General features: G+C 38.1%; 1 protein-coding gene, 1 long non-coding RNA gene and 1 pseudogene across 4 annotated transcripts in view; 1 reads left to right on the top strand and 2 right to left on the bottom strand.

The window, feature by feature from the left end:
* Positions 1–22,107, bottom strand: part of LOC118006542 (F-box only protein 4) — a 441,418-nt gene that overhangs the window by 135,983 nt on the left and 283,328 nt on the right. Inside the window, exon 8 of one of the 3 annotated variants that reach the window (XM_034999250.1) lies at positions 18,301–18,483. The exons of the other annotated variants lie outside the window; for them this stretch is intronic. Coding sequence (XP_034855141.1) covers positions 18,392–18,483 — 92 coding nt within the window. The 3' untranslated portion in view covers positions 18,301–18,391. Of the gene's footprint in view, positions 1–18,300; positions 18,484–22,107 lie in introns of those variants that run through there. 3 annotated transcript variants of the gene reach the window in all.
* LOC118006575 lies at positions 15,191–15,339 on the top strand (annotated as a pseudogene).
* LOC118006548 overlaps positions 19,201–22,107 on the bottom strand; it is a 59,078-nt gene continuing 56,171 nt past the window's right edge. Inside the window, exon 2 of the long non-coding RNA XR_004678109.1 lies at positions 19,201–21,712. This is a non-coding gene — a long non-coding RNA (uncharacterized LOC118006548). The remainder of the gene's footprint in view (positions 21,713–22,107) is intronic.

Raw genomic sequence — 22,107 nt, 5'->3', positions numbered from 1 at the left:
GGTGTGAGGCATGAATTAATTTTTTTTTAATCCACGATAGTTAATTATCCTGAGACCATTTAAAGGTATGTTTTTCATTAAAAAGAGAAGTTGTTGCCAGGGTTTGAAGGTAGGAGAAAGGGAAGGTATAGGCAGAGCACAAGGGACTTTTAGGGCAGTGCAACTATTCCATATGATATAGCAATGATGGACACATGTCATTATACATTTGTCAAAGCCCATAGAATGTGCAACACAAAGACTGAACCCTAATATAAGCTATGAATTTAATTAATAATAGTATATAAACATTGGTTCATCAATTGCAACAAATGTTACAGTTACAAAACATAAATAATAGAGGAAATTGGGGATGGAGTGAGGGGTACTTAAGAACTCTCTGTTCTATACTCTCTCTGCCCAGATTTTCTATAAACCTAAAACTGCTTTAAAAAGTTTATTATTATTTTTAAAAGTTTATCTTTCTCTCAGTGGTCTAAAGTACTATATCTATTATAAATGGTATATGCATGGGACTATTTCTGGGCATCTATTCTGTTCTATTAATCCTTTTGTCTATCTTTTGTCAGTAAACATTGTCTTGATTATCAGAGCTTTATAATATATCTTCCTGTTTGGTGGCGCAAATTCTCCCAAGTCTGTCTTTATTTTGAGAAGTGTTTTGGTTAGTTTGGACCTTTTGAATATTCTTATATTTTTTGGCAACAACTTTTGAAATCATACACACATACCCACACACATACACACACGCATGCATTTGGGACTTAGATTGAGATTGCATTGAATTTATAGATCAATTTGTGAGAAATTATACCTTTGTAATATTGAGTCTTCCTATCTATGAACAATGTATATTTTTCTGTTTGTTTAATTCCACTTCCATATTTTAAATAAGGTTTTAGAATTTTCCTGTAGAAGTCTTGCATATCTTTTGCTAGACTTATTCTAAGCACTTTCTATTTGCTTATATATACTTACAAATTATCTTTTAGAGTGTTCATTTTCTGTTTGATTGTTATATTAAAATATGTTTTTTATATAGATTTTTTTAATATTCTGGGACTTTTCTCAACTCTATTATTAACTTAATAGTTTACCTGAAAATTCTTTTGGATTTTCTATACACATCGTCATATCATCTGTGAATAATGGCAGTTTTGTTTTTTCCTTTCTAATCTGTAAGTGTTCTTAAATTTTTTATTACTTTGCCTTTTAGTGCTCAGTAGACCTTCCCGTGCAATGCTGAATAGAAGTGGTGATATCATGCATTCTTTTCTCATATTCAAAAATTTTACCATCAAGGATAATGTTTATTGTAGGATTTTTTTTTCAGATACCATTTATCATATTAGGGAAGTTCCCTTTTATTTCTAATTTACTAAGAGTTTTTTTCACACATTGTTAAATTTTATCAAATTATTTCACTGTATTTCCACTCCTAGGTGGAAAAGAAGCTGAAAACTAGAGTCATTATGCACTGTAACCATTTGTCTGGCTAAAAATTGGGAATAAAATGCTCCAGAGGAAAGAGAGACTGGGCCCGGGGACCACCGGCAATCTCCACAGCAAGCTCCAATGTGTAGTGCCTTTTTACTCTTTAGAGTAGTTTTTTATTTTTATTTATTTATTTATTTATTTATTTTAAATATTTTATTTATTTATTTTAGAGACAGAGCACAAGAGGGGGCAGTGGGAGAGGGAGAAGCAGACTCCCTGCTGAGCAGGGAGCCCGATGCGGGACTCGATCCTGGGACTCCAGGATCATGACCTGAGCCGAAGGCAGTTGCTTAACCAACTGAGCCACCCAGGCGCCCCTAGAGTAGTTTTTTATTGGTAGCTCTTGGTATAGGTATTGGTATAGAGCTACTATAATTTTCTAAGGAAGAAAACCTGTTTACTGCATACCGTGGATCTCAAATCCTAAAATCCTAAGGACGAAGTTCCTTGAAGACTCTATCCTGGGATCCAGAGTCTTATATCAGAGAAGGAACTTGCCAGAGATACAAAAGTCCTTTAAGCCTGGATGTATAATGTCTTTTGGACAACAGGCAGCAATACTACTGTTGACTCTCCTCTTCCTCTTTGATTTTCACTCATCTAGTCCTTTGCTGTATTTTGAACTAAATTTGACTTTCATTTCTGGAGCTTATTTTCATTGTTCCTGAGTTACTCAGAGAAAAGACATAATCTCAATAAATGACTAATGGAATTGAATTTTAATAAAGGTGGTTACAGTTTAAATTTTAATAAAGATGACTGCAGTGGCTCTTTTAAAAGCTAAGTGCTCATCCTCATTTGGCCCTTTCCCTTGCAAGTTAGTGAAGGAGAATCACTAGGTTTTCAAAAAGATACTGAACTTAGTGTCAGGTGCAAGGATAGAAAAAAGCTCTCTGGCCTCAAAGGCCTTGGATTCTTTGCAGTGGACTCCTTATCATAGGCCTCAGGTCACCTGATCTTACCTGGACTAACCAGGTCTATCAGTAGCATGATGATCTGTATTTATACAGAAAGATATTGAAGCAGAAATTCTTAAATATTTCATAAAAATATGAATTCATTCAAAGTTCCAGTCAAAGCAACTTTAAGCATCTTTTTAACTTAAATTTTTATAGCTTTATTGAGATGGGACATAACATTCTGTAAGTTTAAGGTGTGCAAGTGTGATGATTTGATATACACATATATTGCAAACTATGGAACTGACAAGGGGTCAATATCCAAAATATACAAGGAACTCATACAACTCAATAGCAAAAAACCAATCTAATTAAAAATGTGAAGACCTGAATAGAAATTTTTCCAAAAAACATACAAAAACGGACACCAGGTACATGAAAAGATGCTCAACATCACTAGTCATCAGGAAATGTAAATCAAACCCATATTAAGATAACACCTCACACCTGTTAGAATGCCTATTATCAAAAAGACAAGAGATTTCATTCTGTGTATCTAGTATGTCAAAAAAGGAAGGAAGGAAGACAGATAGACAAGAAATAACAAAAGCTGGTGATGATGTAAAGGAATGGGAATCCTTGTGCGCTGTTGGTGAGAATGTAAACTGGTGCAGCCACTATGGCAAACAGAATAGAGGTCCCTCAAAAAGTTAAAAATAAAAATATTATGTGATCCAACAATTCTACTTCTGGGTATATATCTGAAGGAGATATCACTATCTCAAAGACATATCTGCCCTTCAATGTTCATTGTAGCATTTTTCAGAGCAACTTTTAGTGGAATTTTGTTCTCTATTCCATTATGGCTTTGCTTTAATGATTTAAAAAGAAGAAATAACATATTTTTATATATTTGTGAATTCAAGAGGTCCTGATAGTTTGCCTTTAAAACCATTCCTCCCCTAGCCAAATTATCCTCTTCATGTTGGTACATTTGGTGACTTTTTCTGTAGCTATTTTGTGAGTTCATTGCCAGATAAATTCATGTCTTTTCCCCTCAATGATTTGATGTTTATAAAAACTATCAAGCACGTACTATGTTATTTTGCTGGTTTTCCATTCATCCCTGAAAACAAGAAAAGATATATTGATCATTATTCTCCTTGACTTGGAGATTTCACAGCGAGCAAGCACCTCTTTTTTCTAGATTTACATACTTTTTGGGTGAATTCAGAGAAGTAGAGTTTGGGTAAAACCCCTTTTCAACAGAGAGAGATCATGTAAGGTGAAGATTTTAATATTCTTTTGAAAAGAGGCTCATACATATTCGTGTAGTCAATCAATAAATCTGTGCATGTGCATATGTGCACACAACAGAAAAGAGATTCTTCAGGGCAGGCAACTTAGCTGTAGAGACTTTTACCTCCCAGTACGTTGGCTAGTGATCTCTGGTAAATGTAAATTAGAATAAGAGATTAGTTTGCATTATGCATATTGACATGAAAACATCTTCAGAATTCAGATACACTTTTTCAATATTCTTGTTTAGCTTTTTGTCCTTTATATGCCTTCCCCCCAGTGAAAGTATAATTAAAAAGTCTCATTAATTATATATTCTGGTTTTCTGGTTAAGTAAAGTTTTACTACACACAATTTTTACCATTTAGACTCTTCCCATTAAAACAAAGAGCAAAGAAATAATAAATAAAAGATTTAGTCAATTTCTATTCAGAACTATTATGCAACTTAAAGCCTTTTGGTTTAAAATTTCTTTAATACTTTGGTCTGAATGAAAATTTGTAGATGGCCAAATTACAGAATTTTTCACCCATTCATTCTTTCATCCGCAAATATGGATTGTCTTCTATGTGCTTTGCATGGTGCAGACTCGGTATACGGGGGTCAGAAAAATAAATACATAAAAGGAGAAGCATGGTCCCTGACCTCATTGAACTTAATGTCTTTTTAAGTTTAGCTGGATACATTAGTTATTTATGTTCTTGAGATTCTTTGGAAAAATAAGAAGTTGAATTTGCTGCATTTTTAAAGGAGGTGATTATAGTTGAAATGTACAATCTGTAGCCATAAAAGATAAAGATGAATTTTATGCTAGAGTGTTATAGCTGTAGTTCCATGATGGAATATTTATACCTTTTAAGAGAGCAGAAGGCAGCTCAGGGGCCCCTTCCCCCAGGTCTGACCAAATTACAAAAAGATGTGATATTTCTTGGGAAAGCATAGTTCTTTGAAGTATTTCCTTAAATAATAAAGATGTCAAGAAAACAGTGAAATAAAAGGAAAGAAAAAATAGAAATAAAGAGAAAAACATACAAAGCATAAAAGAATGGATGAAAGGAAAGGAAAGGACCAGTTAAAAGAGAAAGCAGAGAAGAGAAAAGAGAATGGAGGGAGGGGATGCGAGGAGAGGAGAAAGGAAAGAGTTTGTGAAAAAGAGGATTCAGAAAGGACTGGTGGTTTTCTGAGACACATGGAAGGAAAATGGCCACTAGAAGAATTTTTTTTTCCTTAAAAAAGAAATATTGCACAGTCATCCCTTCGTTCCCTGGTGCCCCACTCCAGCCCTACTCTTATCTGAGGCATTTCCAGGGGAGCTTAGGTACCCTTGGGCCACTTGACTGTTTTTTCTCCAAAGCATCTTACAGGATACTTTTACCCTTCTTATTAATGAACTCTAGACATTCTGGCTTTGTAAGTCTTTGGACAGAAAAGTATTTCTGACCTAATTCTGAAATAGATTTAATTAGATAAAATAAAACCAGCCTTTTAAAAACATGGCTTCATTAAAATCATCTGTTTCTTTATTTAAATAGCTTTTCTCTGAATTCCTTCTATGAAGGACCATGCAATGAAAAAGGATCAGGGAGAGAGCATGAGTACATTTTATTTTATTTTATGTATTTTATTTATTTATTTTTTAAAGATTTTATTTATTTGACAGAGAGAGAACAGCAGGAGGAGCAGCAGAGGGAGAGGGAGAGGGAGAAGCAGACTCTCTGCCGATCAGGGAGCCAGATGTGGGCTCCATCCCAGGACCCTGGGATCATGACCTGAGCCGAAAGCAGATGCTTAACCAACTGAGCCACCCAGGTGCCCCATGAGTACATTTTAATGAATATCTTTTATTTTGGCAACTGGACTTTATGGAGTCACAACATTTAAGTACTGAATGCAATCTTCAAGATACTTTTATCCAAAAACTCTGTTGTGTATGTCTTATATGAGGCAATACATCTCTATATTTTGTTTCTAAATAATTTTCGATGAGAGCCCATTTGGGAGGAAGAAAATGCTGCCATGTATAGATCTACTGACTTATGTGATTTGTACTCAGTGTGGATTTCTGCCCAGGTCTAGGCCTGCTGTGTGATGCGAGCTACAGAACTCAAACTCTCTAAGCCCCAGTGTCTTTCACATATAAAATGGAAACAATAGCATTTACCTTTCAGAATTATTAGGATTAGGGAAGATATATTCAAAGGCAGTGGAATGCAAAAAATAAGTGCCACTTTCTATTAAGGTACTTACCCTAGGTGCTTCCTTTTCTTGACCTTCTAATTCTAACTTTTCTGCTTCTTTTGGGGACCCTGTGGCCCGGGCTTCATACCAGCAAGTGTGTTAGACAATGATAGAGTTAACAGCAGTTGAGAGGCTGTCTTAACGGCAAATTGCATCAGCTTTAACACTGGGAATCCTTGACCTCTACTGGGCTGCTCAAAAATTTCTTTTGCCTTTTTTCTGGTACTCAGCCAAGTATAGCTGTCTGTGAATGGTCTCAGTAACATATGGTCTATAGCTTTGGTGATCCACTGGGAGGTTTTCTGATTCAAATGCGAGAAGTTTCGTTTTGGTTTAGAAACTTTGAAATCTTCCCCATTGGGAAATCACCTATTTTTCCAATCTGAGTAAAGTGGTATTAAAGAGAGATGATGTAGCTCTCAAGAGCAAGTTGTCTTAAATAAAAGTTTCAGACTCTCCCATGTCTTGTAACAGGACATTTCATCAAGGTATCAATTATATTTTGTAGTGAGACTAGTGACCTTTATTTTGGCTGGGTTCCACCCACCTCTAACCTGTTTATTTCAAACAACATGGGTAAATGCAGACAGATATTATACACTTCAAATGGATTTTATGTATGTATGTGTATATATATATATATATATATATATATATATATATATATACACACACATATGTTATTTTATTTAGAGTTTCTTTTTCATTTTCTAGCAGAGAAGACAGTACAAGATACCAAATATATATATATATAACATATATAATTGTAATTATACAATTACAACGTAATATATATATAATATATATAAACATAATATATATAATATATATAAACATTATATATATATGTATACATATATACATATACGTATATATATATATATATATACATATATATATATATACACATGCATGCAAGTGTATTCTCTGTTTCCCCCATTCCTATTAGGGCCTTTTAGACTCCCACAAAACCCCAGCATCTTTTGAGACCCATGTCCTTCCAGAATTATCCTATCTGGCCTGCTCTTCCCAACATGACTCTCTTATTCATGAATTCATAACTTTTCCTGCTCATTTCTCATATCAAAATTTATTTATGCTCTGTCCCTTTTATATATTTATATAATCTTGGAGATTTAGGGACATGACTTTCTACTAGAATTAGGAGCTCCTATTACGATAGTGGTTCTGAGTTTTGTTTTGTTTTGTTTTTGGTTTCAGTATCCCTTTTATACTCTTAAAAATTATTGAGAACCCCAAAGCTTTTGCTTATATGGGTTATAGTTATCAAGATATACCATATCAGAAATTTGAACCTAGACCTATTGCATGTTAAGATAAATAATATTTTTTATGAGAAATAACTGTATTTTCCAGAAATTTGTAAGAGTGGTGCTGTTTTACATATTTACAAAACCTTTTTATGTTAGCTTAATAGAAGACAGCTGGATTCTCATATCTGCTCTGTATTTAATCTGTTGTATTATTGCATTCAGATAGTTTCTGTATAATTCCATCATACACTCATGAGAGAATGAGAATGGAAAAGCCAAATAATATTTTAGTATCTGTATAAGTTTTCTCCTGCTGCTGTAACAAACCACTACAAACATAGTGGCTTAAAACAACACTAATTTATTGTCTTATAGGTGTGCAGGTCAGAAGTCCAGAAAGGGTCTCACTGAGCCAAAATGAAGGTGTTGGCAGGGTTGTGTTCCTTCTGGAGGGTGTGAGGGAGAATAAGTTTTTTGTCTTTTCCTTCAAGCTTTAAGAGGTCACCAACATGACTAGGCCTGTGGCCCCTTCTTCCATCTTCAAAGACAGCAATTGTTAGGCCCAGTCCTCTCACACTGCCTTCTCTCTGGTTCCCTCTTTAGATGCCCTCTTCCACTTTGAAAGACCCTTATGATTACATGGGGCTCACCCAGATAATCCAGGATAGTCTATTTTAAGGTCAGGTGATTAACAACTTTAATCTATTATAATCTTAATTGCCTTTGCCATATAATGTTAATATATTTACAAATTTCTGAAATTAGAACATCATTGGGAGAGCATTATTTTGCCTACCACAGTATTATTATTAAATTCATTTTGACTTCCTGGATCCCCTGAAGTCATTGAAGTCATCCCCCAAAGCCACATTGTACACCTTTGAAAGGGTCTCAGAGACCTTCAGAGGTTCCCAGATAGCTAGTTTGAGAACCACTATTCTATGATATCCCTTATAGGTAGTATTTGCCTGACAGTCTTTCACAAGGCAGCGTTTTTTAAAAAGTAGATAAAATTAAAGACTTTTAAAAAAAATCTGTCTTCTGTAATTCCCACCCATTAATGTTCTTCTATTCTTTGGAGATACAAAGAATAAATCTACTCCTTCTACAATGTTGACAGCTTTTCAAATATTTAAAGAACATTAATGTGCCCCCCATGATTTTTCTCTGCATGTTATATATAGACAGATCCTTATGAGAAAATTTATGACATTAGCAGCGATATTTGTCCAACCTCCACCACACTTCACAGCCCAGCCTGTGTTAAGTTTTCCACAAACCTCCTCAGATGCCTCTAACAGAAATTTATTTTTGCTTTCTCTAACCTTCCATTGCACATTGTCAGAGAAGTCATTTACATTCAGGGCTATTCTGTAATATGACTTCTTGATTTCTTGAGGGCAAGGTCTTTCACTCTTTTGTTCTTATGTTATACACTGTTTAGTATCTATTGGAAAAGAAGCACTCTAAGTGATTTTGATTGAAAGGACAAAGGAACTGGAGCAGGGGTCCCAGACAGAGCCCATGTTTACCCTTAGTCTCAGGCACACATGATATGGTTGAGGGTTCCACGCAGGAGTCCTGAGAGTAGAGCTCTTATCTGCAGGGCATTTACCCCAAGGGAAAGGAGGATAGGGACCCACTTTGATGTGAGGAGTATGCCACAGGTTTGAGGTTAGGAATGACTGAGCACAACACAGTGTCTGTCGCTGGGGCTGTCTTGAATCCTAGAAAGGACTCAGAATGAAAATGAAAAGAACTATTTCCTGAAAATCCCTACAAGAACAGATAACATAGTGCAGCCACATTCTGGGGCTTATGTTCTAGTGAGTATCACATGATGATAAAATGCACAGGTTCTCTGAGGCACAGATTGGTGCATCATTACAATGGGACCTGCTCAAGACTTGCGCTCAGATGGAGCCAGCCTCTCAAGGATGGGCAATGGCAGTTTAAGCAGAGACAGATTGTTTGCTAAAGCTCCTTTCTTTGACCAATACCTTCCTATTTCCCTCATCCCTAGCCCCAGTAACCACCATTCTACTCTCTGCTTCTAAGAGTTTGACTTTTTCAGATGTAACATATAAGTGAGATCATGCAGTATTTATCTTTCTGTGACTGCCTTATTTCATCTAATATAATGTCCTTAAGGTCCATCCATGTTGTTGCAAATCACAGGATTTTTTTCTTTTTTATAAGGCTGAATAATATTCCATTGTGTGTGTATATATACACAAACACACAATGGAATACTACACACACACACACACACACACACACCTTTGACCTTTGAACAACATGGGTTTGAACTATGTAGGTCCACTTTTATGCGGATCTTTTCAGTAAATATTGTACAGTACTGTAAATGTATTTTCTCTTCCTTATGATTTTCTTAATAACATTTTCTTTTCTCTGGATTACTTTATTGTAAGTACACAGTATATAATACATATAACATACAAAATATGTGTTAATTGAGTGTTTATGTTATTGATAAGGCTTCTTGTCAACAGTGGCTTAGTATAGTTGAGTTTTGGGGGAGTCAAAAATTATATGCATATTTTTGACTGCTTGGGGGTAGGCATCCCTAGCCCTCACATTATTCAGTATATATCACATATTCTTTATGCCTTCCTTCAGTGATGGACACTTAGGTTGTTTCTATATCTTGGTTATTGTGAAAAATGCTGCAGCAAACAGGGAGGTGCAGATATCTCTTGAGATACTGATTTCATTTCCTTTGGAGTTTCAGATATGCATGATGGCTATAGTTGAAATTTTCTGAGAGTAGATCTTAATTGTTCTCAATTTTTTTAAAAAAAGGTAATTATGTGAGATGATGGAGGTGTTAATTAACTTGATTGTGGTAAACATTTCACAATGTATACATGTCAAAGCATCACATTGTACACCTTAAATACGTGCAGTTTTATTTGTCAATTATACCTCAATTAAGCCGGGGAGAAAACTTTCTTCATGAATCAACACAAATATTACTTTTTATAATATGGCTGAGAAGAAGAGGAGAAACAGCACCAGTAGCTTCCTAACCTCTCAAGCAGAAGCATTTTCCTCTGAACTCATGCAGGGAGGCAGGAGCAGAGGTGGCTATTCCTCTGTTCTCAGAGGCATCAAAAGCAACAAAGCACCTGCATGCAAGGAGGAGGGTGGAGGACACTTACCAGATATCATATGATAGCTCAGGAGCCAGTGCTTACCTTGAAAGATACAATCTAAACAGAGGAATTGGGCTTTGAATGGGGCATGGAGGCCCCAGAACTGTGAATACAGTAGAGCCAGAAGAGAAGTTATATTTCGGCTCCTGTTCATTAACCCCAGAATGGTGTAGCCCACAGAAATGCAAGCTACAGTTGCTGATCCTGACTTGACTTGTTCACAACTTTGCTTACCAGAGGAGGAATCTTGGTCTCCCCATTTCCCATTTATTTCCACTGTTATAGTAGTTCCTGAAATGTCGGACTCTTTCCCCAGTTGATGAAATCTAGCACTTTGCCATAGGGCTAATACTTAGCTTCTTCTGCAAACACTCGAGTCAGCTCTTATTGGAATCATTTTTTTCCTGAAACCAAATCTGTTTACTATTAACAACTTACAAACAATTCAGACATATTAGTTTGAAACTAATTAGAAACATACATAGTGTGAAAAAGCAAATAAATATTGTAGTTCATTCCTCGCTTATCTTAGTATTCTAATGGCTTAAGTATATACGTGGCACTAACTACATAATGACCCCAAAATTAAGTAATCAAGTTCTTATTCAGCAATCATGTAACACTAATTTTGGTCCAAGGTTAGAGATACCAAAAATACAAATGCTGCTCTGCACCAAATGAGAAGAGCATTGGTTTAGCTTCCCTACCCTCCTTGTCCAGACATTTGTGTCTGTACCTATCCTTAGTTCCTGAGGGCTCTATCACCACTGAATGCCTACTGCAGCAAGTACTGAGGTTTCCTTTGTCCACACTAGCCTTTGCTGTGATGTAGTTCCTCTTCATGTGTGCACATTGTTTGATGTGCTCTGATAGCTGAGATGTGGTTAGTCCCACCTGGTTTTCAGACACTGTGTACTGTCTGGCATCACTGGTAACTGGTAGCCATGGTCTCTTCCCTCATCTCAGGTCACAACATCAGGTAGTGTCATATTCACACTGACACCCGAATCCTGTGAGTTCCCTAACTCATTCCCAGACAGCTTTTTGGATGTTGTATCATATTACACTAAGCCAATCTGTCAAGAACCCTTTGTCTGTCATTGGCATTTGACCACCTATGTGTTGTATTAGACTTGAGGCTTGACTCCTGGGCTTAAACTCTCCTAGGTGAGAAACAAAGCACAAGTCCTCTCTGCTGTAAGATTTACCCTAATCTGATATGGGTTTCTGTGGTGATCATGAAAGCGTGCCTTTCAGATCTCTGACTCTGGAGAATATATCTCATCCCCAACTCTACCTGCCATGTTCAGAAATGCATCACTGTATTTGAGTGAGGCTACACTTTCTAAGGACTGCTCTCAGTTAGTAAGGAGCATGGCTGAGATATTAAGGTCAGAAAACCACCTGGGAGGCACAGGGCTCATCTGATGGGTGACTTTGGCTTGAGGACTCCCTGTAAACTTTACCAAAATCCAAAATCTTCTTAGATTTTGCAGTCTATGTTTTCCCTTCTTCCTTCCCTCCTTTTCTCCTTCACAGGATCCAGATCATGGTCTGACAACTGTCTTGGCTCACCCTGCCCCTGCAATTTTCCTTGCTCCAATAAATCTCTTTTATTTATAATCCCATCTTGGCATCTGTTTCTCAGAAGACAAGGACTGTAATAACTTAGAACAACTAAAATTTTAATCCTCCTGTCTTATTTCTTAGGGATATCCTCTTTAGGATCTAAATATTGCCAATCTCTTCCCCTTCCTCTCTTCCTTCTTTCTAATTGAAATTTTCTCATGGGTGGGAGAATGGCTAACATTATCATTCTGTAAACCCTTCAATTTTATTGTTTATTTTTGAAACTCTATAATTTAGCTTTCAGCTTTCATCTTGCTTAGAATAGTCAAGTTTTTGGAATTTCAGAAAACAAAATCTCCAAACCAAGCAAATCAAACAAAAATATCCCTGCTTCCCAAAAAACTTGGCTCTTACTTTTGCTTCCATACAATGTGTTCAACAAAAGCCCATTCAGAAATTCATCTATCCCTTGGTTTTGGGATGTGTTCACTCTCCTTTTGTGGGCAGAGCAATGAAAAAAGCTATCACTGATAATTAAATGGTAGGAGAGGTATAAAAGAATTGTGGGAAAAAAAAAGTGAAGTAAAATGAATAAAAAAATAACATCATTCAGAATCAAAATCACTAAAGTATCATTTAATATCATTTAGCATCAAAATATTTTTATTCCCATCTAGGCTTCATCTTTCTTTGTGATTCAAGAACCATGGGGAGGAACTGAGAGTTCCCTTCTAGGTAGAGTTCAGTTGCAGGAAAAGATTATATCTATATTTGCCCCTTCCCCTCTATTTCTTTTGGGGACATCAGTCCAGAATTTCAAAAATTCTTGTGCACCATGGACTATTACAAACCATACATGAGAATTGGAGCAAGTCAGCTTGAGGCCAGGACTTTGACCCTAGGAGAGATGGCATATGCAGAGAGGAGCCAGATTTGGGTTTTAGAACAGAGGACTTATTAATATTTAGCTTGAAAATATACTACATGTATGGTGACTAACATAACATAATAAAATAAAATTAAAAAAAAAAGAAAGTATACTACAGAATGCTTTAAATCCCCAGAAATAATTAGCAGAAGTAAGAAAAGAGGGGGAAGGGAGCAATGCCATGAAAAATTAGGATTCTATCTCAGACTGTGAACATTGACAAGAATTGAAGCTTTTCTTTAAAAGGCTGATTCCAATGATATTAGCCCAAAATGCAAGAGAAGGATCTTGAGGAGGAAGATGTCCATGATGACAATTAAGAGTTGGTCTCCTTTCTGGTATCCTTTTGGTAGGAAAATGGAACTATGACAGTAGTTTTATCACCAAAAAAATGGGCAGCTAGGCCGAGTTCAGGTGGGGGTTGGGAGTTCTCTGGAAGTCGGAGGGAGACCAGAGAATGGAGCCCATGTCCTGGGGTCAGGCCAGGCTCAGCTGGTGCCTATTCTCCTTCTAGGTCAAGGCCAGGATCTGAGCAATGACTCATTTACTCCCTGTCAATGAAGCCTGTGGAGTCAGACTTACACACAGGGAAGCTTCCCACGCTCCTGAGGCCAGACACTTTGAGGATGAGGGAGTAGTGGGAACCACCAAGCAAGAAGCAGGGAGAAGTAAGGTGGAGGGGAGTGAGTAATTCATCCAGTATCCAGGTCCTGATATAAGATCTCAGTGAGAGTGGCATTATATTCTAAAGAAACAGATTCAGGAAAGAGTCATAATCCCACCTGCTTAGAAAGGAAGAATTTAGATGAGAATAAACATCCAGGTGGTAGTTTACAGGAAGAAAAAAGAAGGGAAAATTTATATTATAAATTACGTTAGTAAGTTATGTATTTCCCAATTCACTTTATTTTTACATCCCTCCCACCATTTAATGGTGATGGTTTTCATCTTCAAGCCATGACCATCCAGAAGGGAATGAGAGAGAAAAAGATAAAATCTAAATTCTTATTTTTGAATTATTTTATAGTCTTCTGTAACCTATAGCAGAAGCAATATTTTTGAAAGACATGACTGCAATTGCAAAAGCAAAGCATTTAAAAGAGAAAACTATTTATATTTTGCATTCTATTTCTATATTTTTTTATCATTTCAAAAGCTTCTTTTAAAATATTAAAAGCTATAGGCTGATACAGAGATAGAGAACACAGTGTTGACAATATGAGCCACAAAGTCTGGAATAATCCTTTGATTTTTTAATTTAATTAAATTTATTTATTTTATTATGTTAATCACCATACATTACATCATTAGTTTTTGATGTAGTGTTCCATGATTCATTGTTTGCATATAACACACAGTGCTCCATTCAGTACATGCCCTCTTTAGTACCCATCACCAGGCTAACCCATCCCCTCACCCCACTCCCCTCTAGAATCCTCAGTTTGTTTCTCAGAGTCCATAGTCTCTCATGGTTCATCTTCCCCTCTGATTTCCCCCCCTTCATTTTTCCTTTCCTACTATCTTCTTCCTTTTTTTTTTTAACATATAATGTATTATTTGTTTCAGAGGTACAGGTCTGTGATTCAACAGTCTTACACAATTCACAGTGCTCACCATAGCACATACCCTCCCTAATGTCTATCACCCAGCCACCCCATCCCTCCAACCCCCCACCACTCCAGCAACTCTCAGTTTGTTTCCTGAGATTAAGAATTCCTCATATCAGTGAGATCATATGATACATGTCTTTCTCTGATTGATTCATTTCGCTCAGCATAATACACTCCAGTTTCATCCACCTTGTTGCAAATGGCAAGGTTTCATTCCTTTTGATGGCTGCATAATATTCCATTGTATATATATACCACCTCTTCTTTATCCATTCATCTGTTGATGGACATCTAAGCTCTTTCCATAGTTTGGCTATTGTGGACATTGTTGCTGTAAATATCGGGGTACACATACCCCTTCAGATCACTACATTTGTGTTTTGGGGTAAATACCCAGTAGTGCAATTGCTAGGTCATAAGGTAGCTCTATTTTCAATTTTTTGAGGAACCTCCATACTGTTTTCCAGAGAGGCTGCACCAGCTTGCATTCCCACCAACAGTGTAGGAGGGTTCCCCTTTCTCCACATCCCCGCCAACATCTGTCATTTCCTGACTTGTTAATTTTAGCCATTCTGACTGGTGTGAGGTGGTATCTCATTGAGGTTTTGATTTGTATTTCCCTGATGCTGAGTGATGTTGAGCACTTTTTCATGTGTCTGTTGGCCATTTGGATAACTTCTTTAGAAAAACATCTGTTCATAGCTTTGCGCAGCGGCAGTATCGTAGCCAATGAGGTTTATCCGAGGCGCGATTATTGCTAATAGAAAAACATCTGTTCATGTCTTCTGCCCATTTCTTGATTGGATCATTTGCTCTTTGGGTGTTGAGTTTGGTAAGTTCTTTGTAGATTTTGGATACTAGCCCTTTATCTGATATGTCATTTGCAAATATCTTTTCCCATTCTGTCGGTTGTCTTTTGGTTTTGTTGACTATTTCTTCTGCTGTGCAAAAGCTTTATATGTTGATGAAGTCCCAATAGTTCATTTTTGCCCTTGCTTCCCTTGCCTTTGGCGATGTTTCTAGGAAGAAGTTGCTGAGGTTGAAGAGGTTGCTGCCTGTGTTTTCCTTTAGGATTCTGAGGGACTCCTGTCTCACATTTAGGTCTTTCAACCATTTTGAGTCTATTTTTGTGTGTGGTGTAAGGAAATGGTCCAGTTTTATTCTTTTGCATGTGGCTGTCCAATTTTCCCAACACCATTTGTTGAAGAGACTGTCTTTTTTCCATTGGACATTCTTTCCTGCTTTGTTGAAAAGTTGACCATAGTGTTGAGGGTCCATTTCTGGGCTCTCTATTCTGTTCCATTGATCAGTGTGTCTGTTTTTGTGCCAGGACCATACTGTCTTGATGATTACAGCTTTGTAATAGAGCTTGAAGTCCAGCATTGTGATGCCACCAGCTTTTCTTTTCTTTTTCAACATTCCTCTGGCTATTCGGGGTCTTTTCTGGTTCCATAGAAATTTTAGGATTATTTGTTCCATTTCTTTGAAAAAAGTTGATGGTATTTTGATAGGGTTTGTATTAAATGTGTAGATTGCTCTAGGTAGCATTGACATCTTCACAATATTTGTTCTTCCAATCCATGAGCATGGAACGTTTTTCCATTCCTTTGTGTCTTCCTCAATTTTTTTCATGAGTATTTTATAGTTTTCTGAGTACAGATTTTTGCCTCTTTGGTTAGATTTATTCCTAGGTATCTTATGGTTTTGGGTGCAATTGTAAATGGGATCGACTCCTTAATTTCTCTTTCTTCTGTCTTGTTAGTGTATAGGAATGCCACTGATTTCTGTGCATTGATTTTATATCCAGCCACTTTACTGAATTTCTGTATGAGTTCTAGCAGTTTTGGGGTGGAGTCTTTTGGGTTTTGCACATAAAGTATCATATCATCTGCAAAGAGTGAGAATTTGACTTCTTCTTTGCTGATTCAGATGCCTTTTATTCTTTTTGTTGTCTGATTGCTGTGGCTAGGACTTCTAATACTATGTTGAATAGCAGTGGTGACAGTGGACATCCCTGCCGTGTTCCTGACCTTAGGGGGAAAGCTCTCAGTTTTCCCCCATTAAGAATGATATTCGCTGTGGGTTTTTCATAGATGGCTTTTATGATATTGAGGTATGTACTCTCTATCCTTATACTCTGAAGAGTTTTGATCAAGAAAGGGTGCTGTACTTTGTCAAATGCTTTTTCTGCATCTATTGAGAGGATCATATGGCTCTTGTGCTTTCTTTTATTAATGTATTGTATCACATTGATTGATTTGTGGATGTTGAACCAACCTTGCAGGTCAGGAATAAATGGCACTTGGTCGTGGTGAATAATCCTTTTAATATACTGTTGGATCCTATTGGCTACTATTTTGGTGAGAATTTTTGCATCCATGTTCATCAAGGATATTGGTCTGTAGTTCTCCTTTTTGATGGGGTCTTTGTCTGGTTTTGGGATCAAGGTAATGGTGGCCTCATAAAATGAGTTTGGAAGTTTTCCTTCCATTTCTATTATTTGGAACAGTTTCAGAAGAACGGGTATTAATTCTTCTTTAAATGTTTGGTAGAATTCCCCTGGGAAGCCATCTGGCCCTGGGCTTTTGTTTGTTAGGAGATTTTTTGATTACTGCTTCAATTTCCTTAGTGGTTATAGGTCTGTTCAGGTGTTCTATTTCTTTCTGGTTCAGTTTTGGTAGTTGATACATCTCTAGGAATGCATCCATTTCTTCCAGATTGTCTAATTTGCGGGCATAGAGTTGCTTATAATATGTTCTTATAGTTGTTTGTTTTCTTTGGTGTTGGTTGTGATCTCTCCTCTTTCATTCATGATTTTGTTTATTTGGGTCATTTCTCTTCTTTTTGATAAGTCTGGCCAGGGGTTTATCAATCTTGTTAATTCTTTCAAAGAACCAGCTTCTAGTTTCATTGATCTGTTCTACTGTTCTTTTGGTTTCTATTTCATTGATTTCTGCTCTGATCTTTACTATTTCTTTTCTCCTGCTGGGTTTAGGCTTTATTTGCTGTTCTTTCTCCAGCTTCTTTAGGTGTAGGGTTAGGTTGTGTATTTGAGACCTTTCTTGTTTCTTGAGAAAGGCTTGTATTGCTATATACTTTCCTCTTAGGACTGCCTTTGCTGCATCATATATGCAGTGCATATATGCACATATGTGCTCCCCCAGAGAGCACCCCTCAGTGCTCCCCCAGAGAAAAGCAGTCAATCACTCCCATCTCCCTGGTCTCTGGCCACACTCCATGCTCACTCAGCCTGTGACCGAGCGTTTCTATCTCTGGCATCCGAGCCTGTGTGGAGTCTCCAAACCTAGCAGATCCCTGTGGTGCACTCCTGCACCACTCCTCCCTGGGGAGGAAGGGGAGTCCCCCCAGTTCTGCTGCTTGTTGGGTCCCTGCTGGAGGAGCAGTGGCCCAACTGTGCCGTGCATCACGGTTTATGGCAACCCCGAGCTGAGAGCCCACTCCTTGGCTCCGTCTCTGCAGCCAGCTTCCCCACTCTGATCCCTGGGAGCTCATGCTGCACTCAGGCACCCCCAGTCTTTCTGTGACCCAAGGGTCCTGTGACCACACTGTCCCAGCGAGGGTTCCACCCCCCGCTTAGCCACTGGAGCGACCTCCCTCAGTGGAGCAGACTTCGAAAAGTTCTGATTTTGTGCTCCGCTGCTCTATAACTTGCCGGTAGTGGCTGATGGAGGCCCCCACCCCCATCTATCTTCCCGAATATCACCTCGGATTCACTTCTCCACACGTCCTACCTCCCAGAAAGTGGTTGCTTTTCTGTTCAGAGAGTTGCTGCTATTCTTTTCTTCGATCTCCTGTTGAGTTTGTAGGTGTTCAGAATGGTTTGATCCTTATCTAGCTGAATTCCTGGGACAAGATGAAATTTAGGTCGTCTAGTCCTCCGCTATCTTGCTCCTCTCTCCCAAGAATCCTCTGATAAGAGAAAATTTCCCCACCATGGCAAGAGGAGGTTCCTTTCTGGATTGGGAGAAGGAGCTTATAAAAGAGAACAAGAAGATTTTAAGTGCAAGTGTTGGGCTCTGGTCTCTGCTCCTATCTTCTGTAGGAGTTGAAACACTGTGTGTGTGTGTGTGTGTGTGTGTGTGTGTGTGTGTGTGTGTGATGGCGGTTATGTGGTATGTGATAGAAATCTCTGGCTATGTTTGAATCTCTGAAAGCTGATAGGTCTTGTGTCCCATTTTTATATCTGAAACTATAGGTGATAAGATTATAGGTTTAAGTTTATTTCTCTCTTGATCCCATTAAAAGATAAAGAAACTCTAAAAAGAGTAGTGGGTAACATTGCTAATATCTTTGGGCAGTATAATTCTTTGTGGTGGGGGCTATTTTGTGCATTGTGGGATTGTGGGGTTTTTAGAGTATCCCTGGTCTCTATCCCCTAGATGCCAGTTGCCCACCCCCTCCCCCAGCTGTGACAACGAAAAATGTCTTCAGACATGTGAAATGTCTCCTGAGTGGCAAAATTAAACCTGGGTAAGAACCAGTGCCCTTCTAGTAAATTAGAGTTGGTTAGATCGTTCTCTTTCATGCTATGGGGACCAGGATGTCACAAGACAGTAAGGACAAGAATGGAGAAAGGGCATTGAAGGGGAGGCTGGAGCCAAAACTCCAAGCTTCCTCTGCCATCATTTTGTCCTGGGTTGGGCCTTTGTTCAATCTTCAGATTTTTATTAGCATTTTTTTAACAAGATGCCAAATCTAAGGAATGAATTCATCTCCTTAGGAGCCTTTCCAAGTATGTGGAAAGAAGAATTATTCCAAACAACAGGAAATAAAAAAGACAATGTGTGTGTATAATGGCCTTGGTTTGGTTAGGTTGCAGTGAGCAAGCTAGTTTCATTTAATGGCTCATTAGTGGACTGCTGAAAAATGTGTAATAGTCCTAAAACAAAATCTGCAGCTAGACCAGAAAGCAGCTTGAGTCCCAGACATACATAAAAATGTCCCAAAATAAAAATTGGAATTCATTTCACAAAATATTCACTAATGCATTTGAAAAAAAAGCACACACCACAGATATTCTGATGGCAAAATATACCTGGGGTCTATTTCCAAAAAAAAAAAAAGAAAAAAAAGCCCAAGAGTGTGTACACAGAATGAATTTTGTGGTCTGATACCCAAATAAGAAAGACCAAAACAGTGTTTAGTTGTGGGAGGCCTGGAAAAAGCATTAGCTTCATATGCTCTAACCCTGAGGCTCTGGGTGGGAAATATATCCAGGTGAGGTCACACCTGTAATTTTTTACTTACTTTGGCTCATTTCAGGTCTGGATAGATGTAAATTATTTGGCAAGCATTCAAGAGTGAGCAATGATGAAGGTTAGGGAAGTGGTGGGTAGAAAAGATAGAAGGTGGAGGAGACAGAATATTACCAGGAGCTTCCCCAAAGTGAAAGAGTAAATGCTATACTATATGCACACAATGCCAGAGACTGATTTATAGTGGAACCATTTAAAGTGACTCCTACTCTAACGCGTGGGATAGCCATTAACGATGTACTACTGCAACCTGTAGCCAACCCAATCTGAAAGTAGCCTTATTAAGACAGAGCTTTATAAGAGATCTAGCTTTATCTACTTGGAGCACCACAATTAATTACAATAGGTAAGGTCCTAAATATCTCCAGGCACTGTATATATTACTACTTTCCTTAGATTGAAGTTTCAAAGAAAACAAAATGACACTACCCTATACATTTTATTGACCTCAACAAATTGTTAAGAATCTGTGTATATGTATATTTACATGCTCTCTCTTTTTCTCTTTCTCTCTCTCACTCACATATTTTGATATCTATTTCCTAATCAAGGTATTAGAAATAACTCATAAGTAGCATGGTAGAGAGAATAATCTGCATCCTTGTCTGATGCGGATCCTAATTCCTGTATCCCATGATGTATTCCTCCCAAGCAGTCTGTACTGGAGTATCCATTTCTTATTGAAGGGGTTTTGAATTAATCCTTGAAGGAGGACCCTAAATACAGGCTGGGTTTTTTTGGAAGTGAGCTGATAAATTCCCTTATAGCATAGATTTTAATATGCTTTGAAGATACTGTTTTTGATGGAAAGACCCCTGTAAATTTTCCTTGACAAAATTAGATTCACTATACATAACTATTCTTAAGATCATCCTTTCAGGAATATATATATTCTATATGTATTAAGGGTCATTCACATAAACTAAAATGATTCAATTCCATTAATCTTATCACTTTTACATCTTCAAGGAATCTTAAAAAAACTTAACTATGTGAATCACCTTAAAATGGTCAAATAATCAAATAAGAACTTAAAAAGACTTCTGGAGGAGGAGTTAAGATGGTGGAAGAATAGGGAATCCTAGGCTTGCCTCGTCCCTTGAACACAGCTAGATAAATATCAAATCATTTTGAACACTCAAGAAATCAATCTGAGGACTGAGAGAGCAAAAATGCACAACTAGAGGTGAAAAAAACCACCACATTGTGGAAAGTAGGAGCTGTGAAAAGTTTATTTGGTGGAAAGAAGAGCTGCAGGTGCTGCACTGGGGAGGGAACCCTGATCACGGATAGAGGAGCAAGAGAGAAAGAGAGAGAGAGAGAAAGGGTGAAAGTGCATGCAGGGAATTGCACAAGAAAAACTCTTCCTCAAAACCATTGACTGGGAAAAGGAGAGGGGCTAAATACCACAAGTGTTTATAAACAGCAGAGTGCAGAGGCTGAAGTTGCTGAGGCACATGCCATTGCCGGAGTCGTGCCTAGAGGGCTTAGTTGTGCTTTGGTAGGGAAGGAGGGCAGAGACCTGGGAACAGGCAGCGTGCTCTGAAGATCCCTTGGGTTGCACAGGGAGAAGCTTGGAATGCATGTGGGAGAGGTGTCAGAGCCTCTCCATGGCAGAAGACCTGGCAGGTGCCATTGAGCTGCCCCGTTCACTAAGATAAGAACAGGGTTGGTGGCTGAGGGCAACGAGGCTTTCTGCTGAGCTTTACCATGAAGTCTGAACCACTCTGCAGTCATACAACCAATTTCTGGGACAAGCTGGCACTGGCCACAGTGTAGTGAGACCATCCCCCAGAGGATCAGCCTGGGTCCATGCTGCTTGGATATCTAAAATTTGGAGTTTTGAAACCCAGCGTCCCACCTGAGATAAAACACAGGAGTACTGTGCCATCTGGAAGGTGGACAGTTCAGATGCAGGCAGGGTGAAGGTGGGGATCTGGTGGAAGCTGGGGACAAAAGAGAGGTGATTATTTGCTCTTCTATGAGGGCTTCCTGAAGAGTGGTGGGCGTGAGCTACCTACTGCGGGAGGAGAGATCCAGTTGCACCATTTTCAACCTGTTCATCAGTATTAACAAACTTCAATGAGCAAAACAGCCTACCAAAGGGGACACAGTCACTTACACCAAGCCCTGCCCCTTGCACCCTGCAGGTGCATCTCCACTAGGGCAAGTCCATCTGAAATCAGTGCAGCAGGCCCCACACCCAAAAGACCAGCTCAAACCCCTCACATGCATCAAGTCTATTGATCATAGAGTGCTACAAAGCTTCAGCTCTAGGTGAAATAGGATCTAGCTTTCTTTGTACCCCCCACCTTGGGATACAGAAAAAGCAATTTTTAAA

This window comes from Mirounga leonina, unplaced genomic scaffold, assembly GCF_011800145.1.
Source record: "Mirounga leonina isolate KUSES-001 unplaced genomic scaffold, KU_Mleo_1.0 Mir_97, whole genome shotgun sequence".
NCBI lineage: Eukaryota > Metazoa > Chordata > Mammalia > Carnivora > Phocidae > Mirounga > Mirounga leonina.
Note: the sequence above shows the minus strand (reverse complement) of the source record. Positions and strands in the feature narration are given on the sequence as shown.